General features: G+C 37.4%; 2 protein-coding genes across 4 annotated transcripts in view; one reads left to right on the top strand and one right to left on the bottom strand.

Annotated features, from left to right (window-relative positions):
- ZCCHC9 (zinc finger CCHC-type containing 9) overlaps nucleotides 1–8,566 on the top strand; it is a 34,407-nt gene extending 25,841 nt beyond the window's left edge. For all 3 annotated transcript variants that reach the window (XM_088838501.1, XM_055430032.2, XM_055430030.2), the window contains one exon: nucleotides 7,640–8,566. The gene's annotated coding sequence lies outside the window, so the exon portion shown is untranslated. The remainder of the gene's footprint in view (nucleotides 1–7,639) is intronic.
- ACOT12 (acyl-CoA thioesterase 12) overlaps nucleotides 1–19,033 on the bottom strand; it is a 40,622-nt gene that overhangs the window by 6,221 nt on the left and 15,368 nt on the right. The window contains exons 4-11 of the mRNA XM_088838503.1: nucleotides 18,426–18,527; nucleotides 15,530–15,665; nucleotides 11,510–11,663; nucleotides 8,584–8,703; nucleotides 7,584–7,734; nucleotides 7,017–7,072; nucleotides 6,675–6,738; nucleotides 5,459–5,542 (exon numbers count right to left, since the gene is read on the bottom strand). Of these exons, the coding sequence (XP_088694629.1) occupies nucleotides 5,459–5,542; nucleotides 6,675–6,738; nucleotides 7,017–7,072; nucleotides 7,584–7,734; nucleotides 8,584–8,703; nucleotides 11,510–11,663; nucleotides 15,530–15,665; nucleotides 18,426–18,527 (867 nt within the window). The remainder of the gene's footprint in view (nucleotides 1–5,458; nucleotides 5,543–6,674; nucleotides 6,739–7,016; nucleotides 7,073–7,583; nucleotides 7,735–8,583; nucleotides 8,704–11,509; nucleotides 11,664–15,529; nucleotides 15,666–18,425; nucleotides 18,528–19,033) is intronic.

The following is a 19,033-nucleotide window of genomic DNA, read 5'->3' as shown; positions in this document are numbered from 1 at the left end:
TGGTCTTGTTTCTCTTTAAACTGTACTATTTTAGGAAAGCCAACTTTTGCCGAGTGAAAAAATTCTCCAAGACCAACTCTCCAAGAAAATGAGTTCCCATTCACGCTTAGAAAAATACAGGTTACATTCCATTTATCATCTCAAATGTTTTATCATTTGAGAATGAATTTCAATTCTATGAAATTTTATTCTATGAAATGAAGCTTAAAGTAGGTTCAAAATTTGCTGGAGCTTGGTAAAGTTTTATTAATGATATATTTTTTCATTCTAATAAGATTCTGTTTAATGAGTTTAGATCTTATACAAATAGCACAAGTGGAAATAGCTCAGTTTTAGAGTTTTATACTATCTGTTGACAGATATGTTATTGAGACTGTATTGTGGGAAGGAGGACAAAACTGGTTTTTACAGAGGCATGGGGAGAGGGTAGAGTCCTTGGAGGTCAATTACACATTGACTAAGGGGAGGGGACGTGGTCAGGTGCAGCTCTGGAGCCAGTCACTCCCCAGCTTCAATGAGAATAGATCTCCCCTGGTCTGTTTCCTGTGGGTTTTTTCCTGTGTCAAGGGTTCTTGCCATTCTGGCTTCCTGTCCTCTCTCAGCTACTGCCTAAATAAAAAGCTACTCCTATCAGGCCAATCTCTCACCCATGCTAATTTCTACCAAGATGTGGCTCAAGCTACTTACTGCCTAAAAAGCCTCTTTTACCTCCAGCAATTTATCCTTACACTGTCTTCAAGGAGGAAAGAATCGACTCCTCTCCAAAGTTGTCTTTAAACATCTTCCCTGACTTTGAATTGCCAAAGAGCTGACCTTTGTAGTTTAAATACTAAATCTCACTCTTGTTTATAAACTACCTTAAAATTATCCTTCAGCTATGGTATATGTGTGATGGTGTATGGTGTATGTGTGATGCTTTCAAGATAGTCTTAGTACTTTTTAAGATATTTTCAAGATAGACTATTAATATAACTCCTTTAAGATGAGGGCTCATCTTTTGCTCCTTGTATTAGTGCTATTATTAATTCCAACACTATACCTTGAAAATGAAATATGGATTAAAACAGTAAGTACTACCCAATTTTCATTACGAATACCAGAAATTTTAGACTTGCCATCTATCAAAATTTATATCAAAATAAGTATAGATTTTTAAAACCAGAAATAAGTATAATTCTTAATAGTTGTGAAAATTTTTTCAGCTAAAAGGTGACAGAAAAAAATAAGCTATATTTTGAAATTAAAAATAATTTTAATTATTTTAATGATGGATAAAGATAGTTAAAAGCATAAAAGCTTTAAAAAGTGGGAGAGAAGAGGATATCCCAAAAAAGAAAAAACTTAGATTTTTATCATAAATATAATCTGAAAAAAAGGAGGGCTTCAAATTCAACAGAGATAACATAAGAATGTTTCTTTAGTTATACAATGTTCTATGGTAAGTAACTGTACAGAAAGTTAAGAATTAATTATTGGTGGCTCTCCTTAGACACTTGCAAATCACATTTATTTGTTTAGGTTGTTGGGTTTTGGTCCAAACTCCAAAAGAATTGAAACTTTAATTTATATGACTTCACTAAGTATGTTCTCATCCTTCATTCCACATATGAGTTTGTCTTTTACTAAGCTGCTCAGTGAGTGCTCAGATGCCAGCAATGATGGAAGAAGCAGATTTCATGTTAATAAAAGAAAACAAGGTCTTGAGGCACCTTTTATAAAGGATAAATGGAAGCATTGTTAAATGTAACTTTGTTATGTTAAACCTGTGTGCATCACTGAACCGAGCATAGATGGAAACCTAACTGGATGCAAAGAAAATAAGGAAGGCCCTGAAAGGATTCAGAAGAGAGCACCAAGGCATAGTAAAAGCAAACAGCCAGAGCTAAAACGTGCGGAGGAGGTCAGAGTCAGAGTTGAAAACAAGGAAGTAGTATCTGAATTTGCTTCTATTGCAGGGTGAGTGACCATATAATTTATTCCAACTGGAACACGTGGGCATGTTTAATAATTATGATGGGACAACCAGGACTGTCCAAGGAAAACCAGAACATGTGGTAATCCTGTTTTAGAGGCTACTGTTTCAATGATGATGAAAAACAGTATGCACTGAAACGTGAGCGTAGACAAAGTGTCGGCATTATTGAGCATCTCCTGAATGCCAGCTCGTGCTATGTTCTGCGACGATAGTGATGAACAAAATGGTCCTCAAAGAGCTTATAATATGTTTAGTGTGGGCATCAGCTTCAAAGGGTCACCTGATATACCTCTGAAGGTAGATGAAATTCAAATGATACACATTTATTTCAATTTGATGACATGCAAAAGCATTGTAAAAGGTGCTGAGATACAAAAAGTCAAGGCTGCTTTCTTAAGATGTTTGAGTGAACTCCGGAAGTTGGTGATGGACAGGGAGGCCAGGCGTGCTGTGATTCATGGGGTCACAAAGAGTTGGACACGACTGAGCGACTGAACTGAACTGAACTGTACTGAATCTAGTTAAGGGAAAAGACCATTTGTAAAATTACTATGTAAGACAAATATCAATTCAATGTGGCTATGGAGTGTCATGAGATAATGCATAATTAATTGACAAGTTAATCATAAAGAAGTAATTGTTAAAGGAGTTCCTAAAGTGATAATTTCCTTCAGTAGGAGATGATTGGCTTTATGGAGAAGTGTTTGTCCCAGGTCTTGAAGCCCAGGTAGGACTGGGGTAGATAGAGAAGAGAAGGAGAAAGAGATGGAATATGAGAACTAAGCTCGGAGGTAGGAATGTGTAGGGTGATTTGAAGGCCCTTAGATCAGCCCAGGTAGGGGAAGAGACAGAGCTGGAAAGATACTTGACTCTTAAAAAAACTTTCCCCAGACTTTTTTACCTTTTTAAAAATTGAAATGTAGTTCATTTATAATGTTCTGTTAATTTAACATAGTGTTAAATAGTGTTCTGTTATATAACATAGTGATTTAATATTTTTATAGATTATACTCCTGTATATATGACTATATATGAATATATCTATAAGTGTATATTTATACACTACATACCCAGTAGTAGAATTGCTGAATCATATGGTTGTTCTGCAGTATTTTCAGTTTTCTGAGGAACTGCTACACTGTTTTCCGTAGTGGTTGTACCAGTCTACATTTCCACAAACAGTGTAATAGGGTTCCCTTTTCTCCACATCTTCACCAATATTTATTTGTGGTCTTTTTGATGATAGGCATTCTGACAGGTGTAAAGTGATCTCATTGTGGTTTTGATTTGTATGTCTCTGATGATTAGGATTGTTGAGCATCTTTGTGCCTATTAGCCATCTGTATGTCTTTGGAAAAATATCTATTCAGGTCTTCACCAATTTTTTAATTGGGTTGTTTGGTTTTCTTATATTTCTTATATATAAGCTGTTTTATATTTTGGAGGTTAACCCCATATAGGTTATATCATTTGCAAATATTTTCTTCCATTCAGCAGCTTGTTTTTTCATTTTGTTGATGATTTCTCTTGCTGTGCAAAAATTTTTAAGCTTAATTAGGTCCTCTTTTTTTTATTTGTTTCTGTTTCCTTTGCTTAGAAGATAGATCCAAAAAATATTGATATGACTTATGTTAAAGAGTATTTCATTTTAATGTATTTTCTGCTAGGAGTTTTATGGTTTCCACTCTTAGGTCTTTAATCTGTTTTGAGTTTACTTTTACATACAGTTGGAGAAGATGTTTTAATTTCATCCTTTTACTATAGTTGCACAGTTTTCCTACTGCCACTTATTGAAGAGACTTTTGCAATTGTATCTTCTTGCCCTCTTGTCATAAATTAATTGACCATGAATGCATGGGTTTATTTGGGGGCTCACTGTTTTGTCCCATTGTTATATGTGTCTGTTTTTGTGCCAGTACCATACTGTTTTGATTATTTTGACAGTATGGTCATTTTAGCAATATTAATTCTTCCAATCCATGAACACTGTATTTTTCCATTTCTCTATATCTTTATTTCTTTATATCAATTTTTGCAGTGTTTTATAGTTTTCAGAGACTATGTTTTTCACTTGTTTAATTAAGTTTATTTCTAGGTTTTTTTTTGTTGTTGTTATGTGACTTTAATGGGTTGTTTTCTTGATTTTTCATTCTGATAGTTCATTATTTGTGTACAGCAAAGAAACAGATTTCTGTATATGAGACTTGTATTCTGCAACTTTTCCTGAATTCATTTATTAGTTCCAATATTTGTTGGCGACCTTAGGGTTTTCTTTATATAGTATCATGTTGTCTGAAACAAGAGATAGTTTTACTTCTTCCCTTCCAATTTGAATGTATTTTATTTCTTTTTCTTGTCTAATTTCTGTGGCTAGAATTTCCAATAGTAGGTTAAATAAAAGGTGTCTTATTCCTGATTTTAGAGGAAAAGCTTTTACCTTTTTATCATTGAGTATGATATTAGCTTTAATTTTATCATACATGATCTTTATTATATTGAAATATGTTCCTTTCATACCAATTTGGATGAGATTTATTATCACAAATGGATGTTGAATTTTGTCAGATGCTTTTTATGCATTTATTGAGATGATCATATTATTTTTATCCTTCCTGTTGTTAATGTGGTATATCACATTGACTCATTTGTAAATATTAAACCATTTTTATATCCCTGGAATAAATCCCATTTAATCCTGGTGTATGATCCCTTTTTTTTTTATATTTTTGGATTCAGCTTGCTAATATTTTGGTGAGGATTTTTTCATTTATATTAATCAGAAGTACTGGCCTGTAATTTTCTCTTTTTTTGAGTGTCTTGGTCTGATTTTGGTGTCAGGGTAACAATAGCCTTATAGAATGAATTTGGGAGTGTTCCTTTCAATTTATTTTGAGAATGCTAGGTATTACCTCTTTTTTGTATGTTTGATAGAATTCCCTGTGACACATTCCAGTCCTGATCTTTTATTTGCCTTAGTTGAGAACTGCAGTAGAGCAGAGCCCTGGGAAGTTTCAGTCTGCATCCTTTGCCTTGTTCCCAGGAATAAGGAAACATTGATTCCTTTAAGAGTAGAGTCTACGTTTCTTATACAGCCCTTCTGTTAGTCCCACTGGTTTTAAAACCAGCTAAGGGTGCTCCTTCTCTAGGGGTGAGACCTCAGGGCTGGGGTATCCTCTCCTAGGGATGCAGGTCCTGACCTGATGGTGTTTTTTCTCTTCCTACCTGACTCTGTGTTGATCTTTCTTTATAGCCATAGTTGTTGTATAAGAGTCTTCCTGCCACTCTCCAGTTTGTTTTCAGTGTTGTGAATTGCTCCACATAAAGATGTATTTTTGCTGTGTTCATAGGGAGACTTGGTGCCTTGTACTCTGCCATCTTTTTACCTTCTTGAAAGCAGCATTAGAAGTAGCAGAACAACCTCTACCATGATAACTTTCATTCATGATGGGCAGTGAGTTGTATGTATACCTGAATGCCTCCTACCTTTTCCACAGCACTGGTAATCTCCCATCCACTTTTGGCTGCCAGGCTTTTGAGAGCCTCCACATTGCCATCACTCAAGGATACCTAAAGTATAAATAATTGAAAAGCTGTGAGTTCAGTACACAGATATGTGATCAAATGTTTTCTGCTTAGAAAATGGATACTGGTAGAGCCAAAGTGATGATGTTGAAGTTAGAACTAAGTTATAGGAACATAATTTCTGTCTCAGACTCTTAATTCAGAATTCAGATAAGTCATGTGAGTCATATATGCTTAGGAAATTAGTATCATTTTAATTGGTATCCTAAGTAAAGACAAGAATACCCTTCAGTGTGACTAATTTAGTTCAGTTCAGTTGCTCAGTCGTGTCCGACTCTCTGCGACCCCATGAATCACAGCACGCCAGGCCTCCCTGTCCATCACCAACTCCCGGAGTTCACTCAAACTCATGTCCACAGAGTCGGTGATGCCATCCAGCCATCTCATTCTCTGTCATCCCCTTCTCCTCCCGCCCCCAACCTTTCCCAGCATCAGAGTCTTTTCCAGTGAGTCAACTCGTCGCATGAGGTGGCCAAAGTATTGCAGTTTCAGCTTCAGCATCAGTCCTTCCAATGAACACCCAGGATTGATCTCCTTTAGGATGGACTGGTTGGATCTCCTTGCCATACAAGGGATTCTCAAGAGTCTTCTCCAACACCACAGTTCAAAAGCATTAATTCTTCGGCGATCAGCTTTCTTCACAGTCCAACTCTCACATCCATACATGACCATGGGAAAAACCATAGCCTTGACTAGACTTGTGACTAATAATCAATGTGTAATAAGTAAATTTGGATTTCCCTTTACATTTCATGGTCAAAACATTAAAATGACTAATACTTTTTTGTTGAGAAGGCGTGTCATTCAGCATAGACCATGATGAGACACTAGCTCTCAGTGTCCTATGTTGCTTGAATGCATTTGATGCAGATCAGCCAGAGTCTATGACTCAGTAACTGTGTAGATAATTCAAGCAAGGCATTGAAGCACTGAAGCATCTGGCTGCTGACTCGTTACTCACAGGTTGGTTTTGTTTCATTTTGAGATGACAGGCTGCTACAGTTCACCTCTACATCTAACCAGGGTAGGCACAATGTGAGCCAGTTAAATGAGGGGGTTCCTGTTTTTGTAATGAAGTGATTTTTACATGAAGAACTTCAGATCATAAAACTGTCACCTGGTTGCCAATATCCCAGTAAATGCGAAGTGGAACTTCTTCTTTGTGGGAAATGACATATTTTCTGGAAAAAATGAAAATATTAAATAATAGTTTTCTTCCCTGTATCTAGCACATAGCAATAACTGTGACACTATCTTGAAGTGAAATCAGCAGTTACAAAAAGCTGCCTTTACTGGTGGAACAATCAGGAAGAACAATTTTCATCACAGTAGCGTCCACAGTCAAAAAATATCAAAGCTTCTCTTTTTATATCATGTGGGAATAGAGACCCAGAGAGGGCTCTTTGCTATGTAATTTGTCAGATAAAAGTCCATAAAATTTTACACCTGAGTCCCTTACCTGCCTAGGCGAATTCTCTTGCGTGCGAGAGCTCCACGATACCGTCGAAAATCATCCTTAAATAAATATTAAAAAGAAAGTAAAATCAATACATTCTTAATATTTCTGTGCTACAGTCCTTAAGTCTCTCTCTCCTAAGTCAGTTGAAAAGGCTAACTGGGACAAGGAGTCTTTACTTGAACTATCTTCAGGTCAGAGCTGGCAGTAAGGCAGCTTATTTCACAAGACTTAATTCTGATGAATGTAGAGCAGCGTAGAGAACTGGATATAAAGCGGGAAAAGAGAGTCAGAAATGAGACATGGAAGACATATGCTTCTAATAGCAGCATGTGGCTGAATAGATGTGAGATCTTCAGGGCCTTCGCCATTTAAATAAAAGACCAGAGTGATTTGGAAAAAGAGGAAAAGGATCATTTTACTTTGTGAGGCAAAAAAGAAAGAAAAGCAAAGGGGAATGGACATGGAGGTTGTTGCCAGTGCAGGAAAAGATTCTGGGTGGAGCTCTGTACCACTGCTTCCCTCAGAATAAGTGGTCTGATTACTGAACTGCATGTGGTAATAACTGACCTTTGACATGGGTTTGATTTTTGGAAATGTGATCAGTTCTTCCTTATCATTGACAGCATTATAAATGAGAAAAGCACTGTTGATGTGACGGCCCCGGCTCTCAGACCACTCCTGGCAGTCAAAGGCCTCCACGCGCACTCCAACTTCAACACTGCAGAAGGGCAAGAAGGGTAGTGGGCAGAGAGTCTGAGCATGCTAGGCCTCCTGGCCTACCACCCCACCAGCTCCTCCAGGCAAGGAAGAGAAGGAGGACCCTGTGTTGTTGTTTCTTTGTTGTCTGCTAATCTATGCAGCGGTTAACATCCATTTCATCAAGACGATTGATCTTATGTACAAGCTCCTGGGAGCATGTCTGCTTTACTTTCCCACTTTCAAGTAGTAAAAAAGGTCAGTGGAACCTTGTATACATTTATGAATAAATTTTGGTAATGGAGGGGTGGGGTGTTAAATTATCCCAAAGTCAAGTTTTCTCTTCTAAAACAATAGTTCTATAATTTAAAAGTATCAAACAATGAAGTTGGATAGGAAATACAGATGTTCTTTTTTACATTTAAAAAGAAAAAAATACCAAGTTAAATCTTTTCTCTGTGTGTCAAGAATAATAAAAATAACTGAGAAGTGTTTTGGACTTCCTAGTAATAAATGACAGGTCCATTATGAATTGGTTGACCATATGGGACCCTTTTGAGAGTGAAAGGAAGAATTAATGATTATGATACACATAAATGAAGACCATCCTGGATCAAGTGGGAAATATAGTCAACCTTATTATGAGACAGAAACCAACTTATCATAACTTAGTGTGAGGAGTGCTCAGTGGAACAGAGGATTAATATGTATGTCTATAGATTTTGAACATGAAATTTCAAAAAAAATTAGAAGGAATGTCGTTATTTTAAAGTATTCCCTATACTCACCTCCAGATTGAGATAAAGAACATTGCTTATGTGCAAGTTTGAATTCATTTTATAGCAATCTAAGAGCACCAGACGTGCTTTACCAAGTCTGAAATGTGTTGTTGACAATGGCTTTGACGACAAGGCGGTCTCCAACTGTAGATGGTCCCCTGAACTTAAACATGTCTACGGACTTCAGAACAGGATGCACTTGACACAGGCGGCTGTTGAAACAAAGGGAAGGAGAGAGAGAAGAAAGTGATCATTCTCCAAAATGTTTCAGAAACTACTGCTTTGCTTAATGGATGCAATAGACATGTGTTCGGGGTGATTTCTAATGAACATCTCTTTTAGCTCAAGAGGATAATAAATAATTGGATTGTGTGTGTCGAGAGTGGTCCTGTAATATTATCTGCAAATATTTTAGGAAATAAAATGTCCCAGTCTGTGGGTGGCTTTTCCAAGATGCTGGTACTTCTGCTTTTTGGTGACAGTCCTGTTCTTGTTTTGTGCCCTATGGAAGTATCTCCAAAAGCCAAACAACTGTCTTTTGTTCTGATTTCAGAGTTTTATTCCTCCTGACAGCTCAGAAATACAGTCACAGGAAGCTGGGACTCCCAGGTTGGCATGGGAAACAGTGAAGAGAACTTTCAGCTGATGCCATTCACACGAGTTCCTTAGCTTCACTGTTACCTAAATTCACCCACATGTCAAAGATCAATTTTTCTTCCCCACAAAAAATGTTACCTGCATTGCTGCACAAAGCCTGAAAGGCTGCAAGGTACACATTTTACAGTTTTTTGGTATGCGAAGTTTTGAAAATCTATAAAGAAAATTTGATCTCAGAAAGTTACTATAATTGTCTACATTTTAGATTCCCACTGTGGTCATTCAGTTACTCTAAAGAATTCTGCCAATTATAAGTTAACAGATTCTACCATAGTTAATTACATTGTAAGCCTTTATAGTAGAGCAGGCTTAAATGCTTTATTGTCATTAAGAATGACAATGTCGTTTTAAAATCAAGCTCTTATATTTGTGCACAATTTTAGGATAGCCACAGGTTTCTAATTATAGTCATAACTATAGACATATTAATAAATAAAATTCTTTTATTTTCTTGGGAAAATAAAACCTTAAAATTTTCTGTGGTTACAAAAATTGTCAGAAGGGCAGATCCTATCCAAATGCATTTTCAGAGACTACAGTGTTCTTTAAAGCTGCCCAATTATACAGAAGAACTGTACAAAAAAGATCTTCACGACCAAGATAATCACGATGGTGTGATCACTCACCTACAGCCAGACATCCTGGAATGTGAAGTCAAGTGGGCCTTAGAAAGCATCACTATGAACAAAGCTAGTGGAGGTGATGAAATTCCAGTTGAGCTATTTCAAATCCTGAAAGATGATGCTGTGAATGTGCTGCACTCAATATGCCAGCAAATCTGGAAAACGCAGCAGTGGCCACAGGACTGGAAAAGGTCAGTTTTCATTCCAATCCCAAAGAAAGGCAATGCCAAAGAATGCTCAAACTGCCACACAATTGCACTCATCTCACATGCTAGTGAAGTCATGCTCAAAATTCTCCAAGCCAGGCTTCAGCAATATGTGAACCATGAACTTGCAGATGTTCAAGCTGGTTTTAGAAAAGACAGAGTCACCGGAGATCAAATTGCCAACATCTGCTGGATCATCGAAAAAGCAAGAGTTCCAGAAAAACATCTATTTCTGCTTTATTGACTATGCCAAAGCCTTTGACTGTGTGGATCACAATAAACTGTGGAAAATTCTGAAAGAGATGGGAATACCAGACCACCTGACCTGCTCAACATTCAGAAAACTAAGATCATGGCATCTGGTCCTATCATTTCATGGCAAATAGAAGGGAAACAATGTAAACAGTGAGAGACTTTATTTTCGGGACTCCAAAATCACTGCAGATGGTGTCTGCAGCCATGAAATTAAAAGACGCTTACTCCTTGGAAGGAAAGTTATGACCAACCTAGATAGTATATTCAAAAGCAGAGATATTACTTTGCAAACAAAGGTCCATCTAGTCAAGGCTATGGTTTTTCCAGTGGTCATGTATGGGTGTGAGAGTTGGGTGTGAAGAAAGCTGAGCGCCAAAGAATTGATGCTTTTGAACTGTGGTGCTGGAGAAGACTCTTGAGAGTCCCTTGGACTGCAAGGAGATCCAACCAGTCCATTCTAAAGATCAGTCCTGCGTGTTTGTTGGAAGGACTGATGCTAAAGCTGAAACCCCAATATTTTGGCCACCTCATGCGAAGAGTTGACTCATTGGAAAAGACCCTGATGCTGGGAGGGATTGGGGGCAGGAGGAGAAGGGGACGACAGGGAATGAGATGGCTGGATGGCATCACCGATTCGATGGACATGAGTTTGAGTAAACTCCGGGAGTTGGTGGTGGACAGGGAGGCCTGGCGTGCTGTGGTTCATGGGGTCTCACAGAGTCGGACACGACTGAGCAACTGAACTGAACTGAATTACCTACATGGCTCCATTAAGAATGAAATTATCCTTTTTGAAACTGTGCAGCATTTAAAAATACTTTTTCAAGTTCTTCCCTTTTTCTCATCATATTTTTCAATTAATCCTTTGGCCATAATGAATCTAACCAGCACCATCAGAGGTCAGACCTAATTGTGAACCACCTTTTAAAAAGTTTGTATCTTGACTGTTTTTAAGTGTAATGGCTATCTTCTGTTTTCTATGTTCTTGGTCATAACTAACTTTATAAGAGTTTCAAGATCAACAGTCATAATTCAGAACAACTGTAAGAACTGTCATTTCATTTTTATTTTTGAACCAAGCATTTAAACTTTAACCCTCAGGAAAGGACAGAATAATTCTCCGGTAAACAGGAACATGACTGATCATTTTCTCAGTTTGATAAAAGGCAACATTGTTCTCTGCTTGTTCCCTTGACTCACCCTGTAGCCAGCCTCAGACCCTTCTGCCTTCTCCTAACTAGTCTCAAGATCACAAACCAAAGGTTAAAACCAAGAACCTTGCAGAAATAGTAGCCACCGCCTCCATCCAAGCCATAATCTGGCCACCAAATGTATTTCCATGATGGTTTGCATGGGGTGGAAGGACCAGTTCAATGCTCTGAACAGAGGTGCCCCTTGTGGAAACGGTTCCTTCTTCATCACAAATGGGATCTGAAAGGTAGACATAAACAAAAATGGTAGAGGTAAATGTAGAACCTGAGGCTATAACCTTTCCTTCAACTCGTGAGATGTTTAGAAAAATTATTTTTAACTTTTCTGAAAATTAAATATTATTAATTAAATAATAATACTTAATTAAAAATTAAATATTATTACCCAAGACTTAAAACTCCTGAGGAAATGAATAGGTTTTATTTAACAGTGAATTGGGTAAGACAACAGATCAGAAAAGGCATTTTAGAGATTGTATTTCGACCTATTTTATAAGTCAACCAGAATTTTGATCAAAAGAATAAGCAAGTTTAAATTTGAGTTGCTTCAGGTGGAGAAGGGGCAGATTATAGCAGGTTAGGGCAGAAAGAAATTTGGGGATTGACGGATATGTTATTGTCTTGATTGTGGTGATGGTTTCATGGGAGTATGCATGTCTCAAGACCTATCAAGTATAACTTTAAATATGGGCCATTTATGGTATGTTAATAAAGTTAATGAAAAGAAAGGGATTTGAGCTTTAGGGGCCATGGACACAGAATCTGGAACAGTTTCCAGCACTATAAACTTCAGAATGGGAATATGGCCTCCCCTGGTGACTGCTTTGTAATGAAAGCAGTCACAAACAGAAAAGACATAATATGTTGTTCTTCTTAGTGTCTTTCTGCTGCTTTTGAATCATATCTGCTTCATTTACCGACAAATTGGTTTTTCCTCTCAACAATGGAGAAATCATTTACTTTGGCTGCAGAGCAGTAAAATGTATTCAGTTATACTTCCTGCATCATCAAGTGAATCACCAGCTAGGCTTAAATCTCATGTGCTGTTGTTGCGGAGGTGGGGGAGGAGCTACAGGTCAGGGGCACCATGCCGGTTGTACTCTCAGAGGCAGAGCTGAGCTGGCAGTGTGAGAGCACAGATATGCCCAGCTGTTGCTGGTAACTGGGAATGGAGCCCTTCTTGGCACATTTACATATAAGTCAGCAGAGAAGTGTGGTTACAGAGATTTTCATTCCATTTCCTAATGTAAATTTTATATTTTTAATTAACTGTCTTTTTCTTTTACTTTTTCCCCCTGCATTTCACTGATCATTTCAGTCCCCTCCTTAAGAACATGCAGTGACTTCCCTTGGCCTAGGGAAAAGCCCCCAAGCCCTTCCTTTCTTATCTGGCCTATGCCTACCTCTCCAGCCCCAGCTAGTCTGAATGCCAGTAGCACCCCTTCTTGCCCCATCACATCTTCTCGTAATCTCTCTCTCCCTCCGTTCCAGCCATTCCAGCATTTTTCAGCTCCTATAACTAAAATGCCTTTTTCAGCATCAGGGCGTTTGTGCCTGGTCTCTCTCTGTAAGTAGCAGTTCCGCTGGCCACCACCACCTTCTTCCATTTACTTCCTATTCTGTTTTGGCCCATCTCAGTTACCACTTCCTCGGGAAAGCCTTCTCTGACCTCCACACCTGACTCCACTGTTATGAGCTCCTACTTGTACCTTTCTTTCACAGTCACAGTTTTATGTTTATTTGTGTGATCATTGATTATCTGACCCCCTAGATCCTGAGCTCCTTTGGGTAAGGATTGATTTTTTTAAATCCTAATAGAATTCCAGAATGTAGGTGCTCAGTCAGTATTTACTGAATGAATGAATGGATGGATGGATGAACAAACTTAACTTTGCTGATTTATTCCACATTCACAGTCCTTACTATCAACAGGGTGTTTTTAGGTAACAAAATGATTGTGCCGATTCATACTTCTGTTTTTTACAGTAGTTTCCCCAGCTCCTCATTTTCACTTAATTAATATTGTGGACTCTTCAGTTTTTCCAGTTGTGTGGCTGTGATATAGGGCCTCATGGTGGTTATAGTTTGCCTTTCCCTGATTAATAATAAGGTCCAAAATCTTTTCATATGAATATTAAACTTTCATGTTACCTCTTAATAAAATATCTGTATTGTTTGCTTCAAGTGTTACTTCTCTCCCAATTCTTTTTCTCCTCTCTTCTTGGAACTTTGATTAGATGCTTGTTAGAATTCTTACTCCATTCTATCTCCTAATCTCTTGTATGGTTTCCATTTCCTTATTTATCCATCTGCATTCCAGGTAACTCCTTCAGATTTACTTTCCAGTTTACTATCTTAGATGCTGTTTCATTATTAAGTTTTAAATTTTAATTATTTTATATTCTTTTTGCATAGAAATTCTTTTTGCTTCTTCATCTAATGTTCTAGGTCATTTTCTTGTTCCTATATAATACTTTTGATACTCTTTTATTTCTTAAAATATATTAACCTTTTACTTCAGATTCTTTATGTGGTAAATTCTATTTCTTTAGTTTTCATTGCAGGCTTTATTCTGTTGTCTGGAGCTTTTCTGAATTCAGGTGACTTACTTATGTCTTATGATTCACATTCCTTGGATCTCTATCTGTGGGAGTTCTTGAGGACTGGGCTTAAAGTCGTGTCTGCACAGAGGATTTGCGTTTGTGGCTGCAGATCACCCGTGAGTACTTAACACAGTATGAATTCACACTAGGTTTTACTTGGTCTGTTCTAAGCCAAACAAATTATGTGAATTCTGACACCAGATATGCTTGAGGATGAAGTTGTGATTGAATCCTCAAAGAGAAACAAGTGTTTTTCCATTCCACATAGGGCTAAGTGGAAAGCATGCCGACCAGAGCTCCCAGAGGCATGGTTTTCCAGTTGACCCACCGAGGGTTTCATTTTGGAGGTGTTTCAGCTCCAGGTCTGGTTCCCTGATCCGCTTTCCCACTTGACTGTGCCTCCTGCTGCATTTGCGTTTCTGATCATTTGTGGACGTGAAGCCTCTTTCTTAGTTTTCTGCCTGCTGAGATGTGTTTGTAAATATTTTATCCAGAAATTTTAGATTTTTTTCAGACTGCAAGTCCACCATATTGCTGTAATCAGAATTGGATTGCTTCCTAAAGTAATCCTTAAAAAGCACATGAAATCTTAAGTTCTTAAATCCTTCCAACTTCTGTCTTTTTTAAGTACTGATTTTGCTAGGTAATTTTTTATAAACATCCAAAACTAGTACTGATTGAGATTTTTTTAAGGTTAATTTCTCTTACTCAAATGGCACTTTTTTGGTTAAAAATAAATTAATATAAATTATCTGCACAATATATAGCTAAATTAAAAAAAAAGAAAGGTGTGTAATTGTTTGAATATCGTGTTACCAAGATAAAATTAAAAAAATAAGAAAAGACCTTATACTGTGAGAGACATTGTAAAGACTCAGATATAAGGCAACTCCTTTTCTGATAGATAACTAAAGAAAAATCTACTTGATTCCTATGCAGACATACATGGCATACACTGGGGTACATAGAGCTGTGTACTAGGGCAGGTCACATGTGTATAAGGATCATCTAGGAAATGTACGCAGGAATGTATTGAGTATAGGGGGCCTTGGTGCAGAAGTATGCCTATTTGGAGGTAATTGCCAATCACTGGGGGAATGGGGCGCTCCCAGGTTTAGACTAGAGACCAGTCTAAGCTCAGAGCTTTGGCTGTGCACCCATGTTAAGGACAGTAAACAAACCTCATCCTTTCTACAGGTTTCCAACTGGGACATACTCGTCTGGAGGTCAATTTCAGTTCTTGTACTTTGGATGTTTATAAGTATTTTGTCATTCCTCTTGGACAATGTTACATTTGTCCCACATTTTTTTGGTCAGGAACTTTGACCTGAATTGAGGTTATTCTGTCTTTGGTTTTCTGTCTCACTACCAGAAAGGATCAGGACAGTGGCAGAATGCACATTCTTTTCAAGTGCACATGGAACCTCCTCCAGAATATGATCACAATCATATAATTAAAGTTCCTGTAAATAGATTTACTAACCATCAAACTTGTCACCTTCCTTCATCAAGTTTTTAAAGGTATCTTCATGTTGTAATCGAACTTTCCTTCTCTCAGAAGCCAGATTGTATTCCACATGATCTTGTTCAGTTAGAAGTGTGACTGGTTTTAACTGAATCTAGAAAAAGAAAAACATTTATCTTTCATTGCCTTGTTAAATTATAAAAGTGAAACATGAACTTTGCAAAACAAATAATATGCCACATTATTTTCTAACTCAAAGTAAATAGAGTATTTATGGATATGAACATTTAATGTATAAATAATGGATGTGTACATTTTGTCTTAATTTTTTTCTTAAAACATTTTTAAACTAAAAAAATCAATGTAGGCTTCATAATTTGTTCATATAATATGTGCCTTTAAAAAGTTTTCCAAATATTAATTTTCCCTGATTTAAAAAATTTTCAACAGAATTACAAAATAGTCTTCAAATTAATGAATGAGGAGAGGGACTTTGACTCCACTAAATTCTTATCAAGAAATGTTTTCTACCTTTTGAAAAATTAAGATATCAGAGGGAGAGAAGAAAGATATTCTAGAGAAAGCTGTCATGATATTCCCTATTTGGAAATTTCATCACATGATGGGAACATTATCTAATAAGCAAACTGAAAGAATCAATATATCAGAATAAAGCTTGAGCTGATCTCCAGAAACCTGGAAATGTGATGCAACAGAAGCAAGGGCTCAAGTCTTCCAGAAATGCCTGAGTGCTGTCCTGTGTGTGAGTCACGCTGCAGCTGGACTGGGAGAGCTCCATGCTTATTTACAGGCCACGTAAAGTCTGACCCTTGACCAAGATAACGATGAAATAGCTAGCGATTTCTAATACGTGGTTAAAGTCAAACTCCCCTGGATGACTTCATCCAACTTGTTTAGGAATGTAATGACTAATAGCTTATACTGGTTTAACTAATTACATAGCTTTATTTTACTTGTGTGACCCATGGGGTGCAAAAGACCACCTGGTAAACTAATGTTTCGGCTTTCCTATCTGAAGATGAAGTACATTTTGTGTGCTGAAGAGATCCCTAAGAGCTTTGACTGGAAGTCTTGAACCTCTCAGATGTTTGCTGTGCTTTCTTTCTCCTGCTGTGCCATTTCCTTTAGTTTCAGTAAGGCCTTGCACGAGCATACCCTGTGGAGTCTTGGGAAGTGTTCTATGATCTGGCCTGTGTCATGGCTGAACTAGTCTGAGTTAATCATTGCCCATCTCATCCTGGGATGAACTCACTTTGGACAGAGACCCAGGAAGCCCTGTCGGTTCAAACCACTGATTTTTCATGGCTCTCTTAATGGTGTGCTACTGAGTAAGAATGTTACCAACTAGAAAATACAGGTGCTTTACAATCAAGGTTATCTGAGTTAACCAATTATGGCAGCATTGAGGGCACTTGCTTTCTCCGAAGCACTGTTGCAAAACAGATCTTTAGGTTCAGCGGAGACTAGACTGAAGTATGGCTATTCTATTCTTATTCCACGAGTCCCTGAAACTGGAGGGGGAAAATGATGGGCTTCGTTTTCTCCTCCATGTGAAAGAATGATTTGGGGAGGTGGTTTCCTTTGTCACTTGCTCTCAGATATGAGAACTCTGCAACAACCCCCATATTCTCTCATGCACAAAAGTTTGGAGATTCAGAGGGGATTCTAGGAAAAACAGAATGTTTGACAAGACCTGTCTCAGTGTCTCAATGATTTTAGTGAACATAGGATCCCTAGGATGCTTTGTCAAAGTACAGATTCCAAACTGCTATACTAGTGATTCTATTGCAGTAGGTCTGAGATGCAGCCCAGAAAGCTGCATTTTTGTAATACAATAAGTGATACGAACTTCAGTTTGAAAAAACAGTGCCCCTGGGCAATGGGGATTTGCTTGTGGTCTATTTTATATCAGACAGAGAGTGGAAGAAGTGTCCCAGTATACAAAACTGCAGAGACACCTGCCACCCAGGCACCACCATGGCCTAACTAGGTCCTGGCCCATCTGTGTGCCTCCTGGCCCAAGTGAGGAGTTGCTGGTGACTCCTTCTTTTGGGTACAGGGAAAATTTTGCTTTGTCCCAGCTGGCTCTTCCATGTGAGGAAGACTTCTGCAGAGTGAATAGTACTTATGGAGCTAGGAGAAGCCACTGTGCCCACTTCTAAAGTGAATAGTACTTATGGAGCTAGGAGAAGCCACTGTGCCCACTTCTAAAGCGATCCTTCAAGTGAAAGATCTGAGTTCTAAATTGAATTATTACATTTTAAAATGCTTATACTAAGTGTGGATCCTCCCCTAGGTATCCTGGCTCTAAAAAGAAAATCCAAGAAATTATAGTAAATCTGCAGTAGACAAAGGACAAGCTGCTCTGGGCCAACGCCAGGCAAGCCCACTGGAATACCTACATCAGGCCAACATATTTCTATTAAGGGTGTTTTTACACCATATGCCCTGCAGCTTATTTTCAAATTTCAGTAACTCAGCAACTTTGACATTATTCCTTTATGCACATACCATAATGCACAATTGGTAGCTAAAATGCTCTTGCTTTAAAAAATATTTTAACTCAATTTTGAGTTATATAACCACAAAAGAACCAAACCAGTAAGCAATATTTTGGGGAAACTGTTATGACCTTCAGACCACTTAAAACACAATGTTTTTTCCCTCTTTCACAAACTGGCTACATCTCTCATTTTTTCTAAGGTAGTTAATACTATGATATCTTGCATAAGTATTGGTGACAGTTACAGTAAGTATTGGTGAATAACAAATCTTGGGAAAGTGTATTCCTGGTAAGAAAGAAATGTCCCTTACCTGTAACAATTCTGATGCTGGTAATTCTGTTAATAAGTCCCTGAATTATATGCTTGATACTTTTCAGACAGAAATTTACCTTTTCTTTTCCAACTGGTTTGGCTACAAAGGTAGAGAAAGCCACACTAACAAGTTTCTCAGTGCCAGCGAGCATGTCCTCTGCTGTAACCTTGATGCTGATCTACAGTGGAAAGAAAAATAAAAAATTTTCAGTCATCCAGACAACAGATGACACTGCGGCATTCAAAATTCATTTATGCATTTCACCATTGTTTTGCTTTTTGAATAAAACCAGTATTTTAATTTACTTTTAGTCAGTATTGTCCTCTCCATGATTTTCTATTAAATTGAAAAAAAATCTCTGATTATAGAAAAATGTATATTTACCATGGAAAATTTTGCTAAGTATAAAAATAAATGATAAAAATGGAATCTATCAAGAGTAAATATTATCACTAATCCAATCACCCAAAGTAATAATTACTAAACTTTATATAAATTTTCTTCCAGTGTTATATACATATGTATGAAATGTGTCTATATGTATATAGATGTGTATGTATATGTATCTGTATACACACACAAAAAAGACTATCATACTGTATTTACAGTTTTATATCTTACAACTTTGGGGCATTTATTAAACATTTTCAAATCCTATTATTACTAAATGTGCTTTTGAAAATA

Source organism: Moschus berezovskii, chromosome 8 (genome assembly GCF_049115385.1).
Source record: "Moschus berezovskii isolate FMDL1 chromosome 8, NW_MosBer_1.0, whole genome shotgun sequence".
In the NCBI taxonomy this organism is placed as follows: domain Eukaryota; kingdom Metazoa; phylum Chordata; class Mammalia; order Artiodactyla; family Moschidae; genus Moschus; species Moschus berezovskii.
This window is presented reverse-complemented; position numbering and strand designations above follow the sequence as displayed.